The 24025-nt window shown below is 41.9% G+C and overlaps 1 protein-coding gene across 2 annotated transcripts in view; it reads left to right on the top strand.

Annotated features, from left to right (window-relative positions):
* Positions 1 to 24025, top strand: part of LOC124407019 (protein O-mannosyl-transferase TMTC2) — a 166033-nt gene that overhangs the window by 124153 nt on the left and 17855 nt on the right. For both annotated transcript variants that reach the window (XM_046882795.1, XM_046882796.1), the window contains 2 exons: positions 1165 to 1250; positions 14698 to 14942. In XM_046882795.1, coding sequence (XP_046738751.1) covers positions 1165 to 1250; positions 14698 to 14942 — 331 coding nt within the window. The remainder of the gene's footprint in view (positions 1 to 1164; positions 1251 to 14697; positions 14943 to 24025) is intronic.

Consider the following 24025-nt stretch of genomic DNA (forward strand, 5'->3'; position numbering starts at 1 on the left):
AACAACCCTGTCCAGAGAAAAGCGAGCGATGCGGAACGGTTTCAAATTTCAAATGATCCCTCATACAGAATGCTTTCCTGCCTAATTGAGCAGCCATCCGAAACGCACTGCAAGCTCTTCTGACGCCGTTGTTTCCATCACGGAATTTCTCGAGACTGCGCTCTTGTATGCTTCCAGATGTACAGGGTGGTTCAGTACAAACTCCGTGAATGGGAGGAGCTTCGTGTGTCGATACCCGATGTCCTGTAGCCAATGAGGTGAAGGATCAGGAGGCCAGCTTGAAGCAAAGTCAAAGTTACGAACCTCACTTTTTTGAAATGAGCTGACTGGTTACTTGAAAAACTTTTGACGTCACTTTTGCATGAAACGGAGACGTCTCTCGCAATCAGTTTGAACAGGGAGTTTGGAAATCATGAAGACCAGTATTTAAACATTTCTGGTTGTTCTTTCGGGTACTTTGGTAGTCTTTAACTGCTACTACCGGAACTATCAAAAATTCATTCCGATATCGATGCTGTCGTTACTTCAATGTAATCCGCCTGATCAGTCGTCTGATTGGCTGCGGAGTGGCGTCTATTGGTCAAATGAGACCCTCCTATAATTCTTGGAGTTTGTATCTATTCACTCTCGATATCATAACGCCCACCTCGCATCATGGTTATCAATATTGTTCCGATTATCAGCTAGTGAGAAACGGGAGATTAATTAATATCATGTTCTGCGTCTCGTTTCACCCTTCGAGCTATTTGGCCTCCGCGGTTTATTTTCGTGGACTTCAAATTCGCAGAAGGGATATTATAGTATACCTACGTGTATAGGTACATACATCTATATACGTATACTAACTTTGTCAAAGCGAAATTCGTGTGTATCAATTAGGCTTCTGTTAGCTGTAGACGTATTAATTGGCGTGTAGCACCGTGCTGGAAATAATTCACAGTCTGGTGAAAAGTGAAGTAGGTATAATCCTTAAAAACACGGTGCGTAATACTATACAGATCGGAAGAAATTATCTCGTGGCTGCAAACTTTTAATTCCTCGGATTTTAGCTTCATCATGAGTGAATCATTATGGACTGGATTTTATATCGCCTTGTAACTCTGCCGGAAATTTGTAACTTTGTATGAATCGTTACTGAAGTGTTCGTTATCTGGTTTGTTTCAGGGGGATCCTTCAACAAGGAAGGAAAAACTATGAAGAAGCCATTCTCAGCTATCAGCGGGCAATCCACTTCAGGCCGTCTTTGGCACGTGAGTAAATTTCATCATAACCCCTACCTCTACCCCCACAAATACCTGCGTAAACGGTACAAGGGAATACCATGGAATATCGTTATAGTCTCTGTATGGAGTGCGAGCCAAACGCGAAGTTGATATTTTTACGGTACTTTTGGATTATGAAGAATTATTTGCCGTTCACCAATTTAATTAATTTTACTTATGTTTCGCCAACAAGTGATAGCTTCGCGTTTTCAAATCAGATAGAGTTACGGTGATTGCATTTAACTCTTAGATATAAGGTGTTAATAATATGTAATATATCCGCATTTCCGGGCACGACGCCTTGCTGACGGTTATAGACTTACAGATGTAATTTGGTCGGGAAATTCGGATGGCGAGACGCGTTTATCCGAATGTCCATTCAAGTCTGGTTTTCCTCACCCGGCTCTTCACCCGATTTCTCGTCTCTGAAAATAGTTGGCTGAGAGACATTCGGTCGGATGACTGGAAAATTCTGGATGTATGTACCGAGTGATGCGCGAAAAAAGTAACTCAAGTCGAGATATTTCGTTTACTATTCCGCTCATTAGGTTTTCCACCAAGATTTCGAATGCTGTGATTAGTTAATGCATCTCACCCCAAAAGTCAGCATGAAAAATATATCCCTTCGTAAAGAATTTTATCGAGTGTTTCTTAAGATTGAAAGACAACTAGGCACCCGAGACCTCGAATCAAAAACAGATTGGAAATATCTTTGGTTCTAATTTTTGTATCAGGATCGAATATCTTGCACAACCTGTTATTTACTATTATAACCAAGCGATGCAATCATGCAATCTTGTCAATTTATACCTACGAGGGTAAAGTGGAAATGTCAACTTGGTACGCCCTGTACGTGCAGCACCAAGAGACTCGCACCCATGCGAAGAGGAGGTTAAGGTTGGTTGAGTAACCCGATGGCGTGGACGGCGAGGCTCTTGAGGTGGTCTTCGCCGCATAATGCGGCGACTGACCCTTGACCTCGTTCCTCACGTTAGGTACCCACTTCGCTCAGGAAATAGCGCAAAAGTCCTGGAGCGTAAATTCTTTCCTTATACAAGTGTTGGCCATCTTTTCGCTATTTTTACCTGCTACTATAGCTTCACTCACTTCATCCCAACTCTCCGGATTCGCGAGTACTTCAGGCACTTTTGCTAGGTTCCACCTCCGGTCATTGAATTATGATTTAAGCACGAAGCCCATGAATTTTTATGAACACGAAAGGCCCGGTGAAAATATTTGTTTATTTTTTTTCCCAGTTCTCCGATCAAAGAGGATCCAGTCACACCCAGCTTTTGACTATGCACGCGATTTTTATCGGGCATTCGCAGCTCGTTGCCGTCAGTTTCGATAGGAGCTTTCGATGACAGATCGCTACATGTAGAGTTTAGCAACGCTTCGAGTTTAATAGTTTCTCCGAGTGCAGCGACAGATGGTCGCGGTGATCGTAACTTCCCGTAAATCCACTGGACTCCAACAGCTAGTGCGAAATTACATTGGCAAACTGTTGGGAATGATGAGCTGACATATTTGGAGCGGAAACTGTCACCCGATTTCATAAATCACGTAGGTACTCTGTCGCTCCCTCGTCGGCTTTTGCGAACTTACTCGTCTCGAATCGACGCTTGATTCTTGGGAAAAAGTTGTTTCAGGGGTCAAATTTTTAATCCCTTCAGGGATAAATAAGCCATATACGAGTTATAAACGTCGTCGAAGTGCGGCACGGTTACTGTTCAGACTCCACAGCAGCAGACTCAATTAAAGCAAACCCTCCGAAACAAACAGACTGACTCGAGTTTCAAGTCTGCATAAGGCTGCTTTTCTCCAGTGAAAGGTTCGCGACGAGACGAGAATACAACATTAAAATTTCTAAGGCATTCGGCAGACTTTGCCGCGTGAACGTGGCTACGGCTATGCTGAGTTTGTTACACCGCCAAAGTTTAACTCTGTAAATACGTGGACGCGTGAATTTGGCCGAGTCTGAAGCAGGGATTCGTTAGGGTTTTATACTGATTTCGGTTGCCGCTGAAACCGTATCCCGTTCGCGGAGAAATTGGGGAGAAAATTGTGCAATGGAACTCTGAGAGTTTCGTCTTTGTTATAAAAATATTTAGAGAAATCTCTTCTTTGAAACATTTGTGTTGTATTGTTTTACCAATAAGATTGGCTTCATTCAACTACCGTAGCTTATATATTCAATTCGTAATTGAATACATGATAAATTGTCTTACAATTAGATAAGTGTTCAAATTGTTTCAATTATAAATTTTATCAGAACTCTTTATCTTATGCAGAAAATCTCAATAGAATTCAACTATGATCACCAAATTCTGAACCCTAATTTTTCAGAATTGCATGAAAGATACGGTTTCGCTATTAACATAGTATTTATAAGGCTATTGAAATAACCAAAGTTTCACAGTTTAGCCTTAAAATTCCACAATTCATTTTTGAATAATTGTTACGATTAGGTAAATTCAAATCTCTCTGTTATATTGAATCGAAGTGATTCCTTTTGAACCGTTCTTTCATCATTATTTGGTCTAGCTAATATATTAACCAGAGTTTAAACACATGACAAGGATTCTTTTAAAAGATCAAATAATACAACAATTTGCAGAAACCTGTTGAACGTTTTTCCACCAGACGGTACACTTTCTTCACCTTAGTTTTTTTTCCATTATTTTCCTCCGAAATAGACCAAGAGGATTAGCGTTCGTGTCGAGCATGTTCAACCACGCGTAACCATGACAATAATTGTCAAGTTAAACTATCATCCGGAATTTGTAGCGCGGCTTAGGGATGCCATAATGCCGACGATTTGCCGGCTCTGCATATTCAATTATCAATGACCACTATTCACGCGTACTCGGTTATAAATACTTCCACCAATCGATCGGCAAACAGGTATTTGTGGTTCTAGTGGTTGCATAGCTGGTTGGGTACGCGGGGATTTCCATCAGGGATGAATCTCCCCTAATATCACTCCGACTTTTGCGAGATATTTAAAACAATCGAGAACAAAAGACGGTCGTTAAATTGATTTCGATTATCCGGCAAACCCTATATCTGTAACCCTCGCGGGCTGCTGCGTCGACCGATAAACAAATTGGCCCCCTCTCGTGGTGTGATACTCCCCCCCCCCCCCCTCGCCCCCTTCCACCACGGTTTCACATATTGCTCACATTTGTAGGACGAGTTATTCCCGTGTCCTGATGCACATAATTCGCACGATAAATCAACAGAAATCCGTGAAATTGCCGAATGAATTTGTCGAAAACTCTTACAATTAGTTGGAAATAGCGCTGCTCGAATTCAGGTTTCTTACAGTTTCATGGTTGGAAATTTTATAAATGAACGTTAAGCAACGCAGTTTTCTTGGTATTTTTGGATCGTGACGATAGTTTTTATCCTCGCACTGATTATAGAAACAATTTTGCATTCAGGGCAGCTGAAATACGATAATCAAAGAGCAATCGGGGAATTTCTGTATAGGAGTTGATTTTTTCTACCACCCGAGAGCTCGGAAATTGAGTCGAATTAGATGAAACGTATATGACGCATGTGTGTACCAGGCGAAATTGATTAGTAATTGTAATTGGAATACACTTGTGTATAACAAGTGCTCAATCAGCCCGGCCAATTTTGGAAGTTTGAGATGTTGATTACGGGTCGAATGCTACGTAGCGTGGCTAACATCGATTCGGATTCTTATCACGACTCACTAACGAGCGAATATTCTTATGAAACTTTCGTCGATTCAAACCATTCCCGGCAAGTGAAATCATCACAGGTGTCAAAATTATTTTTCAATAATTTTCGTCAGAAGCTAAACTTGTTGGAATATCGATGTGGAAAATTTTCCGTGTACCGATAATACATCATACATATTTATTCAGACGAGAATGTTACTTTCAAATCATTTCTAAGTGCCTGCTAAAACTCACAAAATTGTAAATATCACAATAACTAGTATATATCATACGATAAAAATTATTTAAGTAATATTATGTAGCAGAATTGAAGTACTCAATAAAAAAATTCTCCCTGCGCATTAAATTACATACGATCCTCGCATCATATTCGCGTCACACTATCATGTAGAAGCTTTCGGAACGGCTAAAGAAACCAAGTATCGGATTTCAGTTGAGGACACTCGCGTTTTATCGAGACGAAGCTGAAAATTGAACCTTCCATCGATTTCGGTTGAAATTTCGCTAAAATCCTGTCGGCTTGAGCCCAAAATTAAACAGGATACTGCCGATTGAATGGTCCCGCTGTCCGTACGCGTCAGAATACGTGCCAACATCGTCGTGTGAAAGATCATCTTTCCAGTCTCTCACCCGGGGCGTTTTGTTCCTGTATGTATATATGTATATATGCTATTTATAGGCGTGGGTACAGCGATAGGTGGGTGAATACCAAAGCGCGTTCCGCAGATTCGACGGTGCGTCGGATTTTCAGAGTTGAATCGTTGAAAAATGTCATGTGAAAATAAACCCCCATGGTTGAAAGAGATTGCAGGCAGCAGCGACGGGCAAAATGCCATTTCCACGCTCCATCGACCACGAAAGGCTCTCCTCTGGTTGACTGGCTGACTGCTGGCTGGTTCGTTGGCTGCAGGGTGGATGCTGCACGCACCGGGAAATCCTCGAGCCAAAACCAACCCCTTCCCTCTGACTTGCAATTTGATTCTTCGACAATTAGGCTTTTCTATAGTCAGCCTACGGATGAACTGCGAATTACAAACTAAGAGAAATTTACTGTCGTGCTGATTTCTACACGGTCTTTAGCTATTTTCATTTTTTTTTCCTATAATCAAGAAGCACGGTTTCGCTGGGTACAAAATAAGAATTGAACTTGTTACTGTGACCAGGGAAGCTAATGTGATTTTTTTATTCTTCAAACGATTGCGACAATTCTATGTTTTCGTGACGGTGAGTTGATAGTTGAGGAATTATTTAACTGAAGAATGTAGCTAACTAAACAAAAAATGCTTTATGCCATGATGACGATCGAGACATTAATTATTAATCAGTACGTCAATGTATTCCAGACCCACCGATGAATACAGTTCTCAGTGAAAAATTTACGGGGAACCCAATTATGCAATATTCGAAACGGCTATCTGCGCCCTCCTATGCATGTGCATATGTAGATACAGCTGCCTGGATTCAGGTTTCATACAGGTCAATATATTAACTGAAATTGAACTCCACCAACCCTCGCGTATAACAAATTCTCCCTAGCAACCCTAAAATTTTTATTTACGCGCGTAGTATCGGGGCTGGCTTCCCATTACGTAAACCAGGTATATAGATATAATCTACCCCCATAGATATTGTTCCTTGTCGACTCGTTTTTTCCCGCAAGGTTGGATATTTTTGTCAGGATAGTGTCTAAGTACAATAATTATGCACAATAACTATCATGCTGATGAACGGAATATAGAGTTTTTAAACCAAACTTGAATGATAAAAGAATTCATAGTGGAATCAAGATGAAATAGGTGAAAGTCTAGAAAGCTGCGACGGTTTCCGAAGGCACGACCGTTTTTTTAAGATCCCTTTTCTATCTATTTTCGAATCAAACGTTTCGCTGGAATTTTTTTTCGAATAACGAGTCGCTACAGACGTGTAAGTATATTTAATTCTGAATTATACCTCCGTAACAAGGCGTCTTTGAAATCGGTTTTGAGCCGAAGCCATTTCGCCTAATAATAAGATTTAATATAATTATACAACATATATAGCATACCTAATTCTATCGGCGCCAGTCTAATCAACTGTTCTGAATAATTCGGCCATTGTGTGCAGTGTAACGAATACATAGATAGAACAAGTTTATTAACAGTGTCGCTTCGCGTAAACTAAATTTTTTATTATTTTTTCCTCCTACATATTGCAGTTCACCATAAACGCGATTCTCTGATGCGCGTTCGACACATCAATATATATGTATGTCAGCTACGAATCTCCGGAATTTACGCGCAAAACGGACGATGATCGGTATTTACCGGTGACAACGCAGCGTGTGTCATTTATTTATTTTTTATTTCCCTTTTTCACGACCTGCAGCGGATACCAGCTTCAAATTTTCCCGGCAAGCCCTCTTTTAACCAACCCCAAACCAGGCAGTACATCTGCACTCGGGATACCCAAAGCCTACCGGATCGATAAGGGCAGTCGGCGGATCGTCGATTGTGCAGGGTCATGCCCACCCACGTACTTCCACCCCTTTTCATCCCCTGGAACGAACGAACTCGCGTTCGGCCGTCGGAGTTTGGCCTGCGGCAGCCATCCGCAAATTGGCGGCCGATCCCGCCGCTAATTGGTGGAATGAAGCGGTGGTATTTTAAAAGCTAGATATACTAAATCACGGCGTTGAGAGGGGTAAGGGGTGTCCTCAAACACGTCGACGGGCTTATTGAGGCAATTTCAAAGGGGGATGACGGGGGTGAGAAATTGGTGTAAGGAAAGACGGTGAAGGGGCGGGGGGGGGGGGGGGGGGGGGGGCACTCAAGTGGTCTCTGTAAGAGTCTGGAAACTTTCCACGTATAACTATAGTACATACTTCAGTTTTGATATTGAAAAATGGGACGCAGACTGCGCAACTTGCCCGGCATTCGATGGTGGCCGAGAGTTAAACGGGAATTGAGGAGGCCTCGCGATTCAAGTTATTATAGATATAGGTATACATGCGAGAGAAAATCGGACTCGGTCTTCCCCCTGATTAATTTCCGCGTTCTGTTTGGTTCCCTCTCACTTCACCCGCACGGGATGAAAAGTCTTCCGGTTACAAACGCGCCACCGCGTCAAAGCCCCCCCCCCCCCTCGTGGTTTTGTGCGCGTTTGTGTGTATAGAGTGTGACGTAACACTGCATGTGTACATTAGCTATACTTCACTTTCAACTTTAATTTCTGAATCTCTCTCTCACTCACAGGGGCTTAGTGCTCGATTTGACAATAATTTATTATTTAATTTAACAGGATTAGTTGTTCGTTATTAGTCTTGGAATTTTCCGATGGGCCACGAAATCAACCCCGGTCATCACTCCTTTATCCTGAAAAAGTTTCGGCCTGTTTTTACTTTCCGCATTTTTTCTTTCTATTCTCTTTCTTAGGCTGTTTTCTTTTTTTTCTGCTTTCATTTACTTTTCTTTTCATTTTTAAATTTTAAAGTTAACGGATCTGAATATTTATGATTCTCGCCCAGCTCCGTGTTTCAACTTTTTTGATATACATTAACCCTCTTTGGTTAAACTGATTTTTTTCGAAACCAGTTCTCGAGGATTGATTACACCGAATTGAGCACGGAAATTTCCAACCTAACCTTGAACTGCAGGCTGTTAATATCGGTCACAGAAAGTGAGATGCTTCAAACTTCTCATTACAGAAACAAAAAAAAAAAATGAACACTCGTCGCAACCTTCTTTTTGTCAACCTTCTCAATGCTCCTTCATCCCTTCCCCCTAATTCTCTTTCTTCCCTTCGCAGGACCCCGAAGAGTTGCGACGGGTTGGGACAGCTGGAAGCTGTGAGAGCATTTTGCTAAAAGTAGAACAGAGGAGGACGCGAGGAGCAGGAAACTGCTGTTTGATCTCAGAGCCAGCCAAGTTGGCAAGACGTGGCTCTGTTTGCTTCCTAATTACCGGGAAAGCCAACTCGCGTGACTCGCCTGCCATCCGCTGGAAGATGGGGCTAAAACCCGGCGAACCTCATCCGCGCTAACTCACCTCACCGACTTAAGATTCCACCCCGTCTACCCTGGGCGAATTGTCAGCCTTGCAATTCCCTCGGATATGGGTAGGCACAGCCAGCTGGACTTCGCTTGGTTAGCTACTTCCTAAGCTCGCAATATCCACTCGAGATACCTTCGCTCTTCTGGCTGATTAAGGGGCCGAGTGAAAGAGGGTGAAAGTAGAATAGAAACTTGATAAGCTGCTTGCGAAATTCCCAGAGTCGATCGAACAAGCTTCTTGATCTAGAAAAGTACGATTTTGAGTATATTGAATGTGGTGAATATGGGCTGCAAGGAATTCGAAGTGCGGGTTAAGCAGGTGCAAACGGCATTGGGAAGGGGTTGCAAATCGGGAATTATTTTGCACGACGAAGTCGCGTTAAAAGCAACTGATCGTGGTGGTAATAGGTGCGAGGAGTCGATTTCTACGTCGAGTTGAGGAAGAGGAGAAGGGTAGAACGGGGAGAAACGGTCGAATTGACAAAGTGAGGAAAGAGGGGAGGATAGAAGCGATTTATCATCGCTGGGCTCGCGGCGATAACTCGAATAGACTCGCTATTACGGGTTCGTGTTTTCTATAAAAATAGATACATAAATTGCCGCAGCAGACGGGCGGCTCTTTATTTCCATCAAAACCGATCCTGAAGTAACGCGAAGTAATATCAGTGGACTTTTGACGATCCTTTGGTCGGATAAAGAGGGTCCTTTGTACAGACGGAAACCGCACGCGGTATATACGCTCCATGTTTATTTTATGTATGCCGCTTTCATACGGAATGCTAAAAGAAATTGATCCTCCACCCCGTCGTAACTGTATGTGAGGTATAGATCAGCCGCGTGGATCAGCTCGATGATAAAGAACCGTGCCGTCTCGGTTCCAGCTTCACTATCAGTCTGGGATTTCTTCCCATTTTGGGAGCTTCCTTTTCCCACTGAGATCAAGGCAAACGATGAAATTTCTCGCGGGAACCAAGGCTTCGCAATAAATATCGCATACCCGAACGATTTGTATGCCGTATCTCTTATACTCGTCTCGCATCACTCGATTTTAGACAAACATTTTACTTTTTCGTTCATTTTGTTTCATTTCACGCAAATTTAAACCGCGCTAAACAGTCAGACATTAAAAAATCCATTCATTGCTGTGATTCACGAGATTTTTTTTTTGGTACGAGAAAATAATTTTAAAAATTTTTGCACATTCGTTTCTTCGATTTGTTCGACGATTCGTTGAATCATTTTATTCTTCTACAGTTCATTTTCATTTTCTCAGTTAACTTGGAAAATTGTTTATAGATATGATATGTCGCTAGCTATATACTCAGGATAAACATGCGGAATATATTATGAGCTATATTACCGGATCGAAATGGATATGCACTCTAGAATTAATCTTTTGGAATATTGGATGGCTTGGCTGAATTCGTTCGGTAAGAATATAAGCGGCGTTATCAGTCATATGATAAAGCTAAATCATCCGTTGCGAAAACTCGTAGAAGTTTCGACCCTCTGGAATGTTATAGCCGCTTATCTGAATTTTGCAAGTGTGCAGAAATTGAAAAAACGCGAGTTTCTCCCTCAGCGCTTGTACGCATGAATTTGATAAACCTTATTTGTATCTGATAATCCGATTGACTTGCATACAGAGAAACGAAATAAATTGCTTTTCATTCGATCCGAAAGAAATTTTCAAACACTTGTATAACCAAGCTAACATAATACTCAATAATTTTCAAGCGCGTTAAAGGATTAATTTATAAATTATGAAATAACAGTTGCGAACTTATATAATTGTATTTAATTATCATTATTATTATTATTAAGAATTATAATTGCCTACATAGGCGTAATTCAAAGTAACGCATTAAAAATTCTCATGTCGTAATCACGCACTTTTTGCTTTTTCCCAGTCACGCTGACGATGCCAGCAACATTTAGCGAAATTTTGAATTCAAGGATCCAGGAAGCGCGTACACCTAATTTCGATGTGGAGAGTCACGAAAGTTGTTTATGCGAAGAGCGTGTCTACTTTCGGCATGCCTAATTTATTATAGAGGCTGTTATCTGCCTTTCCACGCCAGCACTCCCTGCTTTTTAATAACACACGAGAATTCCTCTCTTCCGCTCCCTCGTTCGCTTCCCGTTTCTCCTCTCGGATTTCCCCCGGCTATCTCGTTCATTCTCTCGCTTCTGCTCTTCATTACGAAATTCTCTCTCTCTCTCTCTCTCTCTCTCTCTTTTTCTCTTCTATTATTTGGGGTTTTCATTTTTGTTAAATGTTTTCGTATATTTATTTTATGAATTCTTGAATTTCGTGAATTATGTACGTATGTGATGCCACCTGAGGGATGAAATTCTCTCTCTTTTCTTTCCATCCCCCCCTATCTATTTCCGTTACTTTTATTATATTCACACATACGCATGTAACTGAAATTCCATGCTGATTATTTTCGCACCACTTTGCAGCAACGTTTAAAACGTATGTTCCTACATTCATGAAGGAGGTGATGAGTTTAAAATCGATACTCATTATTAGCTTGATTACAAAATACTTTCGGATTAATTAGCTTTATAAAATTAATGCATTTGTCGACTAATTTTTCTAAACAGAAAAAAGAAAATGCTATAATCGAATAAAAGAACTTTTTATACAAATCGATTATTGATTTGAAATCAGAACTAACAGTAGAATCAACGATCTAATAGAACGCGTTCAACAAATTTCAATTCCATTGATCATTTATCCAGGTTTTTTTACTTCACGTTTCATCTGCCGTATTGTATAAACAGCAAAACCTGCACGTAGAAACTTTTTGCAAAATTCTATAAAAATTCTGCTCCCCGATTTTACATTCTCCGCTGCCTATTTTACTGCGGACATTCCGTTAGCTGTGTCTGTTGTTTTAGCGGTAGTGGAGTGGGGGTAATTCGAGTAAGTACACAATAGCGCACAGGTCTCTTCTGGTATATAGATCCAGAACAATTTTGTTTCCTGTTTATATTTGCCATTCGGCTTGGTCCCGTCGCCGAAACGTTATACGTGAAGAATACGCGAAGCTTAACGGAGAAAATCACCAGCCACACAGCAAACAGAATTATTTACCTGCAGACGATACCTGCGAATCTCGGATTCCCGTGCTGCAGCGGAGCACGAGTAAGAAAGTGGATTTTTGATAAGGGGAAAACTAGGATGAAAACACAAATCTAGGAATCGTGAATCAAATTGAAAGCGCATATTTCGAATCGATCAGAAAACGTGAAGGTTGCGTTGCGAAGTGCGATAAGAAACAGAAACAGATTTTTGAAACGACACTTTGTCAAAAGAATTACGTAATTGAAAAAAAAAAAAAAATAGAATAAAGAAAAAACATGATAACACGGAAATTCCGTTATCTGATAATTCCGTGTAATGACCTGCTAGCGAGCTAATTCACCCCGGGTGGTTACATTCGACAATTCATCAGCTAAGCAAGAGAAATGGAACGAAGTTTATCTCGATTTACACACTTTGCCTTTTCTACACATCGGGCTGCACACGGAGAGTTTTAATGACGAAGTAGTGCTTCTCGGAAGTAACCATAATCTAAAGATTTTTCCCTCCTCTTTCGACGTGATATAACGAATGAGGAAAAAACTCCCCCGGGTATAACTGATTGCACGAAATGAATTCGATGCGGAGACTGATAAGAAATTGTGATAAAAAATGTTGGGGAAAGGCTTGACAATTAATCAAAGTTTATTTTGAACATACAATAACGACGGCAATCAACAACAGTGAAATTGAAGCGAGACGCAGCCGGGGTCGAAACACAACCCTTAATCAACCACTCCTAAGGACATTTTCCTCGTGTCTGCTGCTCGGGGCGAGTGAAATTCTTTCGTGCCGATCTAACTTCCGATCGTGAGCAAGCCGAGCTGCGAAAGCAGAAGGTAGGAGAAATAAAAAATGGTCACTCTCGACCTTCCAGGCCTGTCTAGAGCACCTCGTTCGAAATTTAACTCTCTTCGCAGGGTGAGTTCGCCACCTGGAGCGCTCGTAAAGGCGAAGAAATACGCCCGCCTCGTTCTCTCGATATTTCCGTCTTTCCAGTGTCTAGCGAATCAACTCGAGTTTGATGTGTACATTGCAGGTATTGTTTTGAAAAACCTTTACAAGCCAAGGTGCATTTCCAATACAAGCCGATCGCTCCGTCTTCTATAAAACACACTTTTGAGGTCGGGAGAGTTTCAACGAGAATTCCACTCGCGGTTTCCCCCATTATTTCCGATTTAGAGCTTTTTAAATCGGAAAACAGTCAAGTGTTACGTCGCGGTTTATCTTTATGCCTGCGGTGTTTCCGCTTTGCGCCTCTGGTTGCCGGTTATAACGGCGGCCGTATCATTTCACGTATGAATTTATTATCGTTGTCATTCGTTCCGTCTAGCTGCACCCCGCAACCCCCATAAACGGCAGTTCTCCGGCTCAACCTGTGTGTTTGAACCACCGTCTGTAATCCACTCGTTAAGCCCTCGATGAAATCCACTCAAGTTCCTCAGGCCAATTATCTGTCTCGCTGCAAGGGTTCCTGTGCCGATAAATTATTGAGAAGCGCTAATTCCGCCGGCAACGTTTTTAGCGCCGGATGAAGATGAGTTCATTATACCTTCGTGTATGTCTGCAGGCGTTAGATATCAGTAATTTTTTAAACAATCCCATAGTTCGGACCGAAAATCACGGTATCTTGAGCGATTTGAGATTTCGTTAAAATAATTCATTTTTATATTAAGCAGTTTCCTTAAATATTGATTAATTTTCTTCTACTACCCTCGTGAAAAGCCTTCCGAAATACCCGACGAATTCCCTCTGGAATTGCAGACCATTTTTCAAGCGAATTTATGTTTTTCATCGGGAGAAAATCGCGAGTATATATCGGTTCGGATTGGAGAACAGGATGTCCTGGCAGGCTGGTACATTTCGCATGGCAACCGTTAATTTGCAAGTGTTCCTCGCCTCGGGCGAAATAATGAAAAAAGAAAAGAAAAATGAAAGAAAGAAAGGAGGGAGCAAAAAAAGAAACACCACCCTGCTTTCGCTGGCTGCAATTATTGGTATTCGTGGGGCTTGCTATATAACACCGTGGAACGAATTCCGTGCATCCGGTGCGGCAAGACGAGGCGACTTATAGTTTCGACGTCACGAATACAGCATTTTTCCAATATCATACGTACATCGTAATAATATATGATGTTTTAGTTCCGAGTTTCACGTGTAATTTAGATACACAAAATAAAAAAATTCGTTCCATCGATCAACTTTGAATTGATTATTTTGAAGTAAAAAGCACGAGAGTAAAAAGTTTTTCTGTGGTCTCCGAATGGGGACTTGAGAAAAACTTTGTACATCTTTTTTGAACATGTCGAAGCTCCGAGATAAAATATAGCCATACCTGCCAATTACGTAATTCACGATTTTAGAATCGATCGTTGCTAGGATAGAAAAATTATCTTCTTACTACTTTCTTTCTGATAATATCCAATCGTCTCAAAGAGGCAATAATTTATTTGGGACTTTTCAACGCTCAAATCCTTATATCATCTAACACTCTTTTATTCGTAGACTGTAGGTTAAAATAAGACGTAAAAAGTAACTCAATTCCAGTCACTCCTGATCGACAAACGCCCCACTCACCAGGCACTCCGGTGATTTTGTCAATTACAGAAGCGTACGTGAACCTCGGAGCAGCCCTGATCTCCGCTGGCAGAGGTACGGAGGCTGCGGCGATCCTGAGAACAGGAGCTTCCCTGGATGGTTCAGGGCTGAAGGACCGAAGAGCGCACGAGGCGGCGCGGGTTCAAGCCCTCCTTCAGCTGGGGGCCCTCTACGGGGACCAGGGCCGTCTTCAAAGGGCGCTGGCCGCCTACCGGGAGGCGCTGCACGCTCTGCCGGAACACTATCCACCCCAGGTGAGTATCAATTGAGCGAAACTAAACCGAGAGCCGGTGAAAAGCCAGCGAACCAGGAAGCGGAACGACGGAAAGGAATTTTGGTTCATTGGCCGCGAAAGAAGCCCGTTAATTTCGCGTTCAAAAGGCGTAGCAAGCCTCTTCTGCCAGTGACATGATCAGCGTCTCCGACTCCTTTGAGATCCTCTCGTAACAAGGACTCGATAAATCGTTTTTCTCCCGTCCGCGAAAACCGGCTCACGCAGCGCTTCGCCGCAGAGGAAATGAGTCGTAAAGGCTATCTGAAGAAGGTCCTGACCCTTCGTACACCGCAAAAAATTCCTTTTTTTTAAACGCCCGCAGCGTGGTATTAGGAGAAAATCTGGACCACCGATCGAGTCTGCGTGCCTCATCTCTTGGGACAAGAATGTAATTCTGGATTCTCTAGCTTTGTTTTGCTGGTCAGATTTTTTGTCAGAAAATTCAATTATGCGATGTCTTGTAACGATAATTTTTGTGAAAAGGCTGATCGATCATAACGTTTTGAAACTATGACTCAATTGATCGTCGAATCCCCGATCGTCGATAACTGCTTCTACTTTGAGTTACGCGTGTTCAAATTCAACGAACTTCGAAAATATAGGTAGAAAGAGAGTTTTTCGGTAGAATCGTAAAATATTTGTCGTGAAATAAATTCTTGACTAAGAGCTGAGCTCTGTGTATAAAGGGAGGGTTCATCATCCTTATTCAAACGGGAGAAACCAAGACAAAAAACAGGAGTTGGTAGATAATTCACTGGCTCGAGAATTGGAGCGAAAAGTTGAACTTTTTAGTTCCCCCCGTTCTCCGGATTTGTCGTCGTCGAGAGAAGAACCATCGCACTCTTTCAATCGTCCTTTCTCTTTCCCAGTCTCTTAAATTTCTCTTTTCCAGCTCAGCCCTGCAGCAGTCGCGGTGGTGGAAAAGAGTGCGGGTATATTGAGTTTATACACTTTTACCTCGGGGCGCAAGAACCTCCGTCCTACGCAAGAGTACCTACAAGCAATCAGTCGCATTCATGAATAATTTCTTACCTTCCCGGAGATTTCACGATTCGAAGCCAACGACCGTGAAACCGAGGATCTGAGTGTCCGACGAAATCCTTCGCGAAGAATTCTCCAACGCTTGCGTCATATATCGTCCAAAAATTTTTTCTACAAGTTTCACAATAGACTTCTCATCGGCACAATCGATTTCATTTTATTTGCAGTTTTTCCAATGATTTTAAGCGTGTAATTCTAAACACTCGATTTCTGGGGCGACTAAACTGATCGTAATCCTGTTTTACCGATTATGGTAATAATCGATAATGCAGAACCCGGAACTATCGATATCGCATCTCCTAGATCATTCATAAGTTTTTGAAAATTTGTGGTAACAATTGGTGTGATTATCGAAGTTACAGTTTCAACTGAAAAAATCCTATCTCAGCAAAGATTTGAATTACAAATTACCGTTTCGTCGAGCTTGTCGCGTGTACCTGAAACTACAGCTGTGCTGACTGAAAATCTGCATGCTAGTTAGTCTCGAATTAACCTCGTACGTACTCTAAAAGAGGGATGTAAACGAACCCGTAGTTCACCTTTAATTCTCAGCGTAGATGTGTGTATAAGGTGTTAGGCATATATATGAGGTGATTTTCGAGCAGGCGAATTTATTTAAACCATTATTGTGCGGTCGGTCGCTGAGCACGAGCCGTGCGCATCGGTGTCAGAGACAATTTTTTTTCGTCTCAGTTCTGTTCGTTCTCCTGTTCGTTTTGCGTTTTCATTATACCGACGTGTTTGTTTTCTTTTTTCTTTTTTTTTTTCATCTCGTTGTTTTTTAAATCCTGAAAACGAAAATAAAACCTTCCGAGGAATATCACGCGAAGCAATCGGGGGTTTCCCACGTGAAATACCGACGCAAAATCGATAGAAGAGCGCCCGACGATAAGGGGTGACACTATTAAAGCGTCCCTGCCAACCCTCCAGACGCGTCACGTGGTAAAACGCGGATATAATATAGGTATATATGTATATACTATATGTATATAATATATCCGGTGGCGGTTTTATTGGCTATCAATTGCATCGGCTGTAGCCTCAGGTTACTCTGGCCCTCGTGGGATTTGAGCCGGGCACTTAGCGTTTGACGTTTAGCGCTTGCATCCTGGCTCAAGCTTTTGACATCAGTCAAAGCCGCGTGACTAGAGACATCAAAGTCATCAAGTTACGTCTGGATGTATTTGCAGACTCCATATATAGGTCCGACGTCAATGCTCTCTGTACACACCTATAATGACGATGAGCCAAAGCAAATTCACCCTAGAGCATCAAACCCTTACCTTTGGCGTCAATTATTCCTCTGATCTTGCTGATCACGCAGTTGCTTGGGTCTTAATGAGCGGATTAGAATCGAGCCAATACGTAACGACGCTGGATGACGGTGTGTATAATATACGCAGATATACCGTGCTGTCGTTCTTGGTTATCGACGCACCGGGTTATGCCTAATCATTAGTCGAAGACGAGTATCGATATAACCGAAATATTTTTAGAAATTTTACCGTGTAGAAGTGATTCTTAAAGTGTAAGTCACCGTATATAGTGAAATAACGTAACTCTATGTGTATACAATCTCGTCTCACGTTGTGAAGAAAAAAATGTTTTCGATCTATTGGTTAAACGTATTTAATCAACGGTTTTACGAAATCAAAATGGCCGCCATTGTCACGCTTGCCGTTTTATTCCGGTTACACAATCGTTTTCAGGATGTAAAAATTATCGAGCGCTATGTTAGACGTAAAAAGGTGATGGCAGGAACAGTTTCATCGACATTTCACAACCGAGAATATCTTAAAAGCCGCGAATTCAGCTGGAGAGAATCGTCGGTATGAGCGTACATATATCACATAGTTTTGAGAATGTCAATATAGGAAAACATTCTCTTCTCTCTAGGTAAACGTATACTATATCGAAAGTAAAGTTTACTCTCAGATAAAATTCAGCGAAGCGAATGTCGGTGGCTGATTGATTCGATACTGCGGGATGCGCTGCGCGAGCGTATAACCAAACAAATATGTCCTCAAAGCCGTGAGTGCAGAGACAGAAAGACACACATATGCGAAAAGCAAAAATATGGGGTGTCGTGATAAATTTACTCGCTCGTCTCGCGACGAGTTTGACCGAGCTGGAAAGTAAAATTTCATCCGGAATGCACTTCGATTACACACATTTCGGAATATCGATATCTGTGTGCAAACGTATACATACACAGGGCTGTAGCTACTTCGGGCGATATTTCGTTCCAGTTTTTTCTACGTTTTCTTTTTATTTATTTATTTAGTTTTTTCTTTTCGTTTTCTTTTGAACTCAGTTTTACTTACATCCTTTATCGCGGTACTGTTGAAGTTCTCGACGAGTGAACAACAATGGAAACAACACGCGAGGTGCGCTGAGCCAACCGAATGCGTTCAGATTTGATGGAGAAGTTTGCATTTTTACGAGATATTCGCTTATTCGCTCACTTGTTTTGCTTTTGTCCTTTTGGATGTCGCATTCGCGGGTGCCACCAGTGCGCGACAATTTATACGAAAAGTATTTTCTCGTTACAACCGAACGAGTGTGGCGCGCGTGCCAAGAAAATTATTGTGCTTTCGAGAGTATGATTGCGAATTTTCCACCCAGAATTTATGAAACGTAAGAACAACGATCACCAGCCCTCCACCGGCTTTATAGTACCTACCTATATTCTCCCTTCGTTTATTCATTTAAATTTTACGTACTTCGTTCTCGTACGCTTTCAACTCAGACGTAAAAATGATTTCTTTCAACACGAGTTGAATATAAATTCACTTTGAGGCTGGTAAATTAACTTTCATCGCGATTGAAAGATTCTTTAAAGCTTTCATTTCGTACAATACAACTGAACCGCACTTGCTTATTAGTCAAATCTAGCGTACGTGATGAAAGAAAATTTATAAACCATATCTGAAATTTTCTAATACGTTCATATTCCAATAAACAATTTTTCCAGTTACCCTCATTATTCAATGTAAACGAGTAAAAACTTTAATACACTTGACGTGTATAAAAAGGAAAAATATTGTACAGAGAAAATAATGCGTGTCAAAATAAAATCATTCGGCGAACACCGTGGATTAATTCTTTGACATCAGATCGAGGACATTCGCTGTCTCGAATGGCGAAGCGAAAAAACAGCAAGTCGGTAGAAAAAACGTACCACCAACAATGTACTCAAGCTCTCGAAGATAGCTACCACATACGTATGTACGAAAGCGATTGAATGACTTTGGCCGTTATATTGCGGCGGTCTGTGGCCCTCTGTTCCCGGCCAATTGACTTGGAATAGAACACGCAAGGTAATGGGGTTCGAGAATGGCCAGGATGGAACCATTCGATACGGCCTGAAAGGAACTCAGGTCGGCGCTACAAGCCCTCATTGTGCGGAGGCACGCGTCCGGTATATCCGAAGATAGTACCCAGGGTGCCGCTTCGGAGGTACGAATTGCATCCAGGCATCTTGAAGTATCAATTTGGCAGAGCCGAGACTGGGAATCGATCGATGCGTGCGTTTATTGTCCACCCAGGAAATTGCGGCGATCTACAAACACGTACGCTGTTTTCTTTTCCTTTATTGAAATTTGGAATTAAAAGTCTTCTTTTTTTTCTCATGATACTTTGAAATCAGACTTAACCAATTTTTTAGATCAAGATATACTGCGAGTAACGATCATTCGACTGTATCGACTTTTCCAGCTTTCATTTATATACGTAATACTCGCAACAAGTATGTGTGGAGAATATCAGCTAATCCTATTAATGCGGATGTCATGTTATATATTGGATTATAAAACCCGCGTAGCTTATTACACTTCATGCATGACTTACTCCTCCCCACTCTGCATGTCCCATGGACACATCAATCATATTTCAGCTGGTAAAGAGGCCATGCAACGATCGCCGCGGTTAATTGACTTTACTTTTGTTCCCCTCGGTATAAAACTTGTTCGTATATACGTGTGAACCAGGGTGGGTATCAACGCGATAACACCGTAAAGGAAAGTGAATTTCTTTCGAAACCTTTTTTTCACTCACATAAAAAGAAAAAGAAAAGAAAGAAGTAGCAAAACGCATTAATGGTTGTACATGAAGGGAAAGTAAAATAAGTGAAAGCGGTTATTTGAAGGGAGCGTAATTTGTTCACTTAGAGTTAATAAATGCCGGGGCTAGTTTGAAATTCGGTGAAATTCAGCAGCTGCATTCCGTAGCGTCGAGAGTAAGAATTTTCCAAAACTTTTCACCGCCTTCGTCGTATACTTGAAACCACGAGCAAGCTGCCGCATGCCGTCATCATCTCATCGCTGCAGTCGTGGCTAAGAGCTTGGCTATAACGTTCGGCAAAGCTATAAGACAGCCGCAAGCTCCCGCGGTCTTTCCGCGTGAAAGTTTGAAGAAATTTTCCAAACTTTCGGAATTTCTGATGTGCCGCGATTACGCGGTGGGGAAAAAATTAATTATGCATTCTGACGGATTATCATAAAGTCTTTAGGTTAACTAGTTCGCCGCAATAAAAGACGCTAACAGACCAACTGGAATAACACCCACAGCCTTACGTCACGACGAAACCGCGTCGATGAATATTGCATTTAGGTACAGCGCTCGTCGCTTCTGCCACTTTTTTTTCTCCGGTACTTACCTCGATATTATCCCCCTTTTAAAATATGTCCTCCTCTTCTCCCCGTCTCACATGCACTTCGTCATCGTCCTCCGGTCTCGTTATGTAAAACGCAACCCTCAAGTGGGTAGAAATTTGACTCGGAACACTGCACCTGACCGTCGCGTCTCGGGCAATCTTTTAGCCGAAATATTATTCCGTAACGTCGTCCGCCTTTTTGGTGCCAATTTTTCTTCTCCGATGTTTTTTCCCCGCCGCCGCCGTTCATGTGCTCGGGCACACGTGCTCGGCAGAGCCGCGGACCCCCCGCAGGGGTAAAATGGATCGTATCGCTCCGTGGAGTGACGTAAGAGGGCGGCCTCAAAGCGCTTGGCTCTCTCATGTATGCCGAATGAATTTATCGTCAGAAAGAATGGAGCACGCTTAAATAATTGAAGAGGGTATTCTTTATTCAGGAAGTTCGTTTTGCCGCGTCACTTCTTTACGCGGAAAAAGCTTCTATCGAGCTTTCTAGGAACAGACTTCTTCCTCTTCTCGTTCGCGTTCTTATAGATATTTAGTTAGCTGCAAAGGTGCGTGGATACGGAAAACTTTTGGCAGGTATAAAAATCGCGGGATTCAGTTTCCCGTTGTTAGCGTCACTTCGAGTACGAATAAACCTCGCCTTGGATACCGAAAGTATTGGACCTCGAAGTCGGAAACTTTACTGTAGTTTGCGACGACGTTGAATCGTTATTGAGTAAGTGTACCTCAGACACAATGTTATACCTCAGGCAGCAATCGAGCTAGTAATATCATCGCATTATTTCTAATAAAACTTCACGATCCGAAACCCTTGAGCGTGATTCTCGACTGTAAAAGAAGAAATGTGAAAATACAAAGTGAAATTACCTACAAGTTCTTCGGGAGTTCGCATATAACCGGAATTATTGCAATATCGTGGATAAAACCAATCAACTCTGATCGCACGGCAATTCAAGAAAACAATTCGAAACTAAAACTGATAAAATCGCGATGTTTGACGAGGCAGAATTTTGCGTTCAAACCGTTTTCCGCGTGTGGGTGAATTGACGAGCTACAGGGTTTCAAGCACGACGAAACTTCGGTAGGTATAGACTCCGACCTCTGAATTTACACGCGCGAAACCGTCACTCCCCCGCAAATTTCTGGCACAATATATTATCTCCTCTGAATTAATTGAAATTATCAAGGTAGCTGAATCTTACAAGGGTAGCAAATACCGAGAGCTAGAGGTAAATAAGAAAACTTGGAATAGAATTTCGCTGATAACGGAGACACTGGACGGATTGCACTAGATCTTGTTTGCAAAAATGAACCGGCGTCCCGACGCTGTGCAAAATGCAAGCGCAGCGCTCGAGGCTCGCGTCTCCGAGAGCATTAATTAGCCAAGTTTATAGTCTGCGGTCCGGTTGACAGATGGGTGATGGGAAATGGGCGGTGAAGAGGAGCCGGTCCCTCGTTATCAACGCGATGAATGGCTCGTCTTCGCATTACAGTTAAATAATACCACCCTTGTTATTAATTCCAGGATGAATGACTCCTCGGCATATAGTTGCAGGGCTGTTGGACGCCGCGAGGTTTCGTATTAATTATAGGGATCTCGGCTGAGAGCGATTTATTGCCGGTGAATATTACCTCCGCCAAGCTAGACTGCAAACGTGATTATTAAAAAATCCCGTCGCTTTCACGTGTGATTGTAGTGACGGTGAAAATCTCACCTACCTACGAACCAGCTACGTCGTGTATACGTGTGACGTCCGCAATTTGGCTAATTTCACTCCCTGAAATTGACAACGCATTTCGAAACTCGACGACTCTCGATTCGGTGACCTTTTTCACAGCGTCATCACCCTCGGATCTGACGGAAATTGATCCATTTGATATGTTTAATTTATTTCGCTTGTTAGCGTATTGATACAGGGTGATGGTTTTGATCGCGTCCCTTTTTGGTCTCTAACAATCTTTAGAAAAAGTAAATAATTATTTCGTGCATAAGGAATTCTCGTGTACAGCTCAGATTGTATAAATGTTGGTTAAATTTGTTCTAAAAATAATAAATTCAACACCAATTTCCAATGTAACAATAAATATCGCTGTCCAACTAAAAACCTGTATTTGGTTACACAAAAGTCTAGCGTGACGATGTGGAAAAGTATGTTGTTGACTGTGATATGCCCGTGCAAAAAATGCATATTAAAAATCCATGTGGAACCTTATTTGTTTTATATCTTTTTTCTCTCTCTCTTTTCGCCAGACTTTTTTCAATTTTACTCGGAGAATGCGCAATTTCCATGAATATGACGTTTCAATAACACGGGAGGTTTTGTTCGGCAGTATTTGAGTGACTAATTAGAGGCTCCAAGCCCTAGGCACTGCGCATACAATACGTATTTCTACACGAGGTAATTCTACCCTTCTGCATGTTCGAATTTTACTCCTCTCCGTACTCGAGCCTCCACCTCCACCTCGACCTCATCCTCTCTTTTCCCCTCACTTCACAGCACATATCTATATCGCCCTCTGAAATCCTCAGCTGACGTTTCATTTCCCAACATCAAGTGTTCACAGATCCTATATGAATCCGAGGAATAATTCAACGCTGCAGTTTGCAGAATCGCGCGATGAAGTTTTCCAACAAGAATATGAAAACTTTGCAAAAAATCTGTAGCGGCGAAAAAACATTCTAATCGTTCCTCTACCCGCGGTAATATTCTTCTGAAATTTCAGAGTTTCTCGGCGCCGTTTCGAGAACACTTTCAACACGTAGAACCGATTAAGGAAGAAAAAACCCGCCGAGGAGTCCGCGTGACTATATAAGAAGGCCAATTAAGCGAGGACAATTCGAGCGAGTTCAGAAACGACGTCACGTCCACCTTTTTAATTCATTTTTGTTAGCTGTTTCAACACGACTAAAACACGACAAACTAACCGCGGAGTCCGGCAGCTCTTGCGAGTCTATTTTGCCGGGTTCTTGCTAAGCAAAAGTGCGAAGCTGGCGAGTTTGCTCTGGTGTGAAATTGCTAGATGAAAAATAGACTGGGAAAAGAGCCGGTGACAATAGAATGCTCGTGGGTCTGGGTCGAGAGATGGAGACGCGAAACGTAGAAACTTAATGAATTTACTTTTACAGGATCGGCTGTAATTAAACGACAGCGTGGATTATTTAAAAATTTGTAAACTCCGCATTTTTCAGACATTTCCATCCAGTAATATAAATTCGATTCGATCATCCAGCAGCGGTAATTACAGAGAATGCTTTGCAGTACGTAGATAAAATATTTCGCACAATGAATTCCTTTGAAAATTTTTTCTCTCAAATCAATCAAGCTCCCTCTCCTCCCCCATTTCCTCTCACAGATTGTTTT

Source organism: Diprion similis, chromosome 6, assembly GCF_021155765.1.
Source record: "Diprion similis isolate iyDipSimi1 chromosome 6, iyDipSimi1.1, whole genome shotgun sequence".
Classification (NCBI taxonomy): Eukaryota; Metazoa; Arthropoda; class Insecta; order Hymenoptera; family Diprionidae; genus Diprion; species Diprion similis.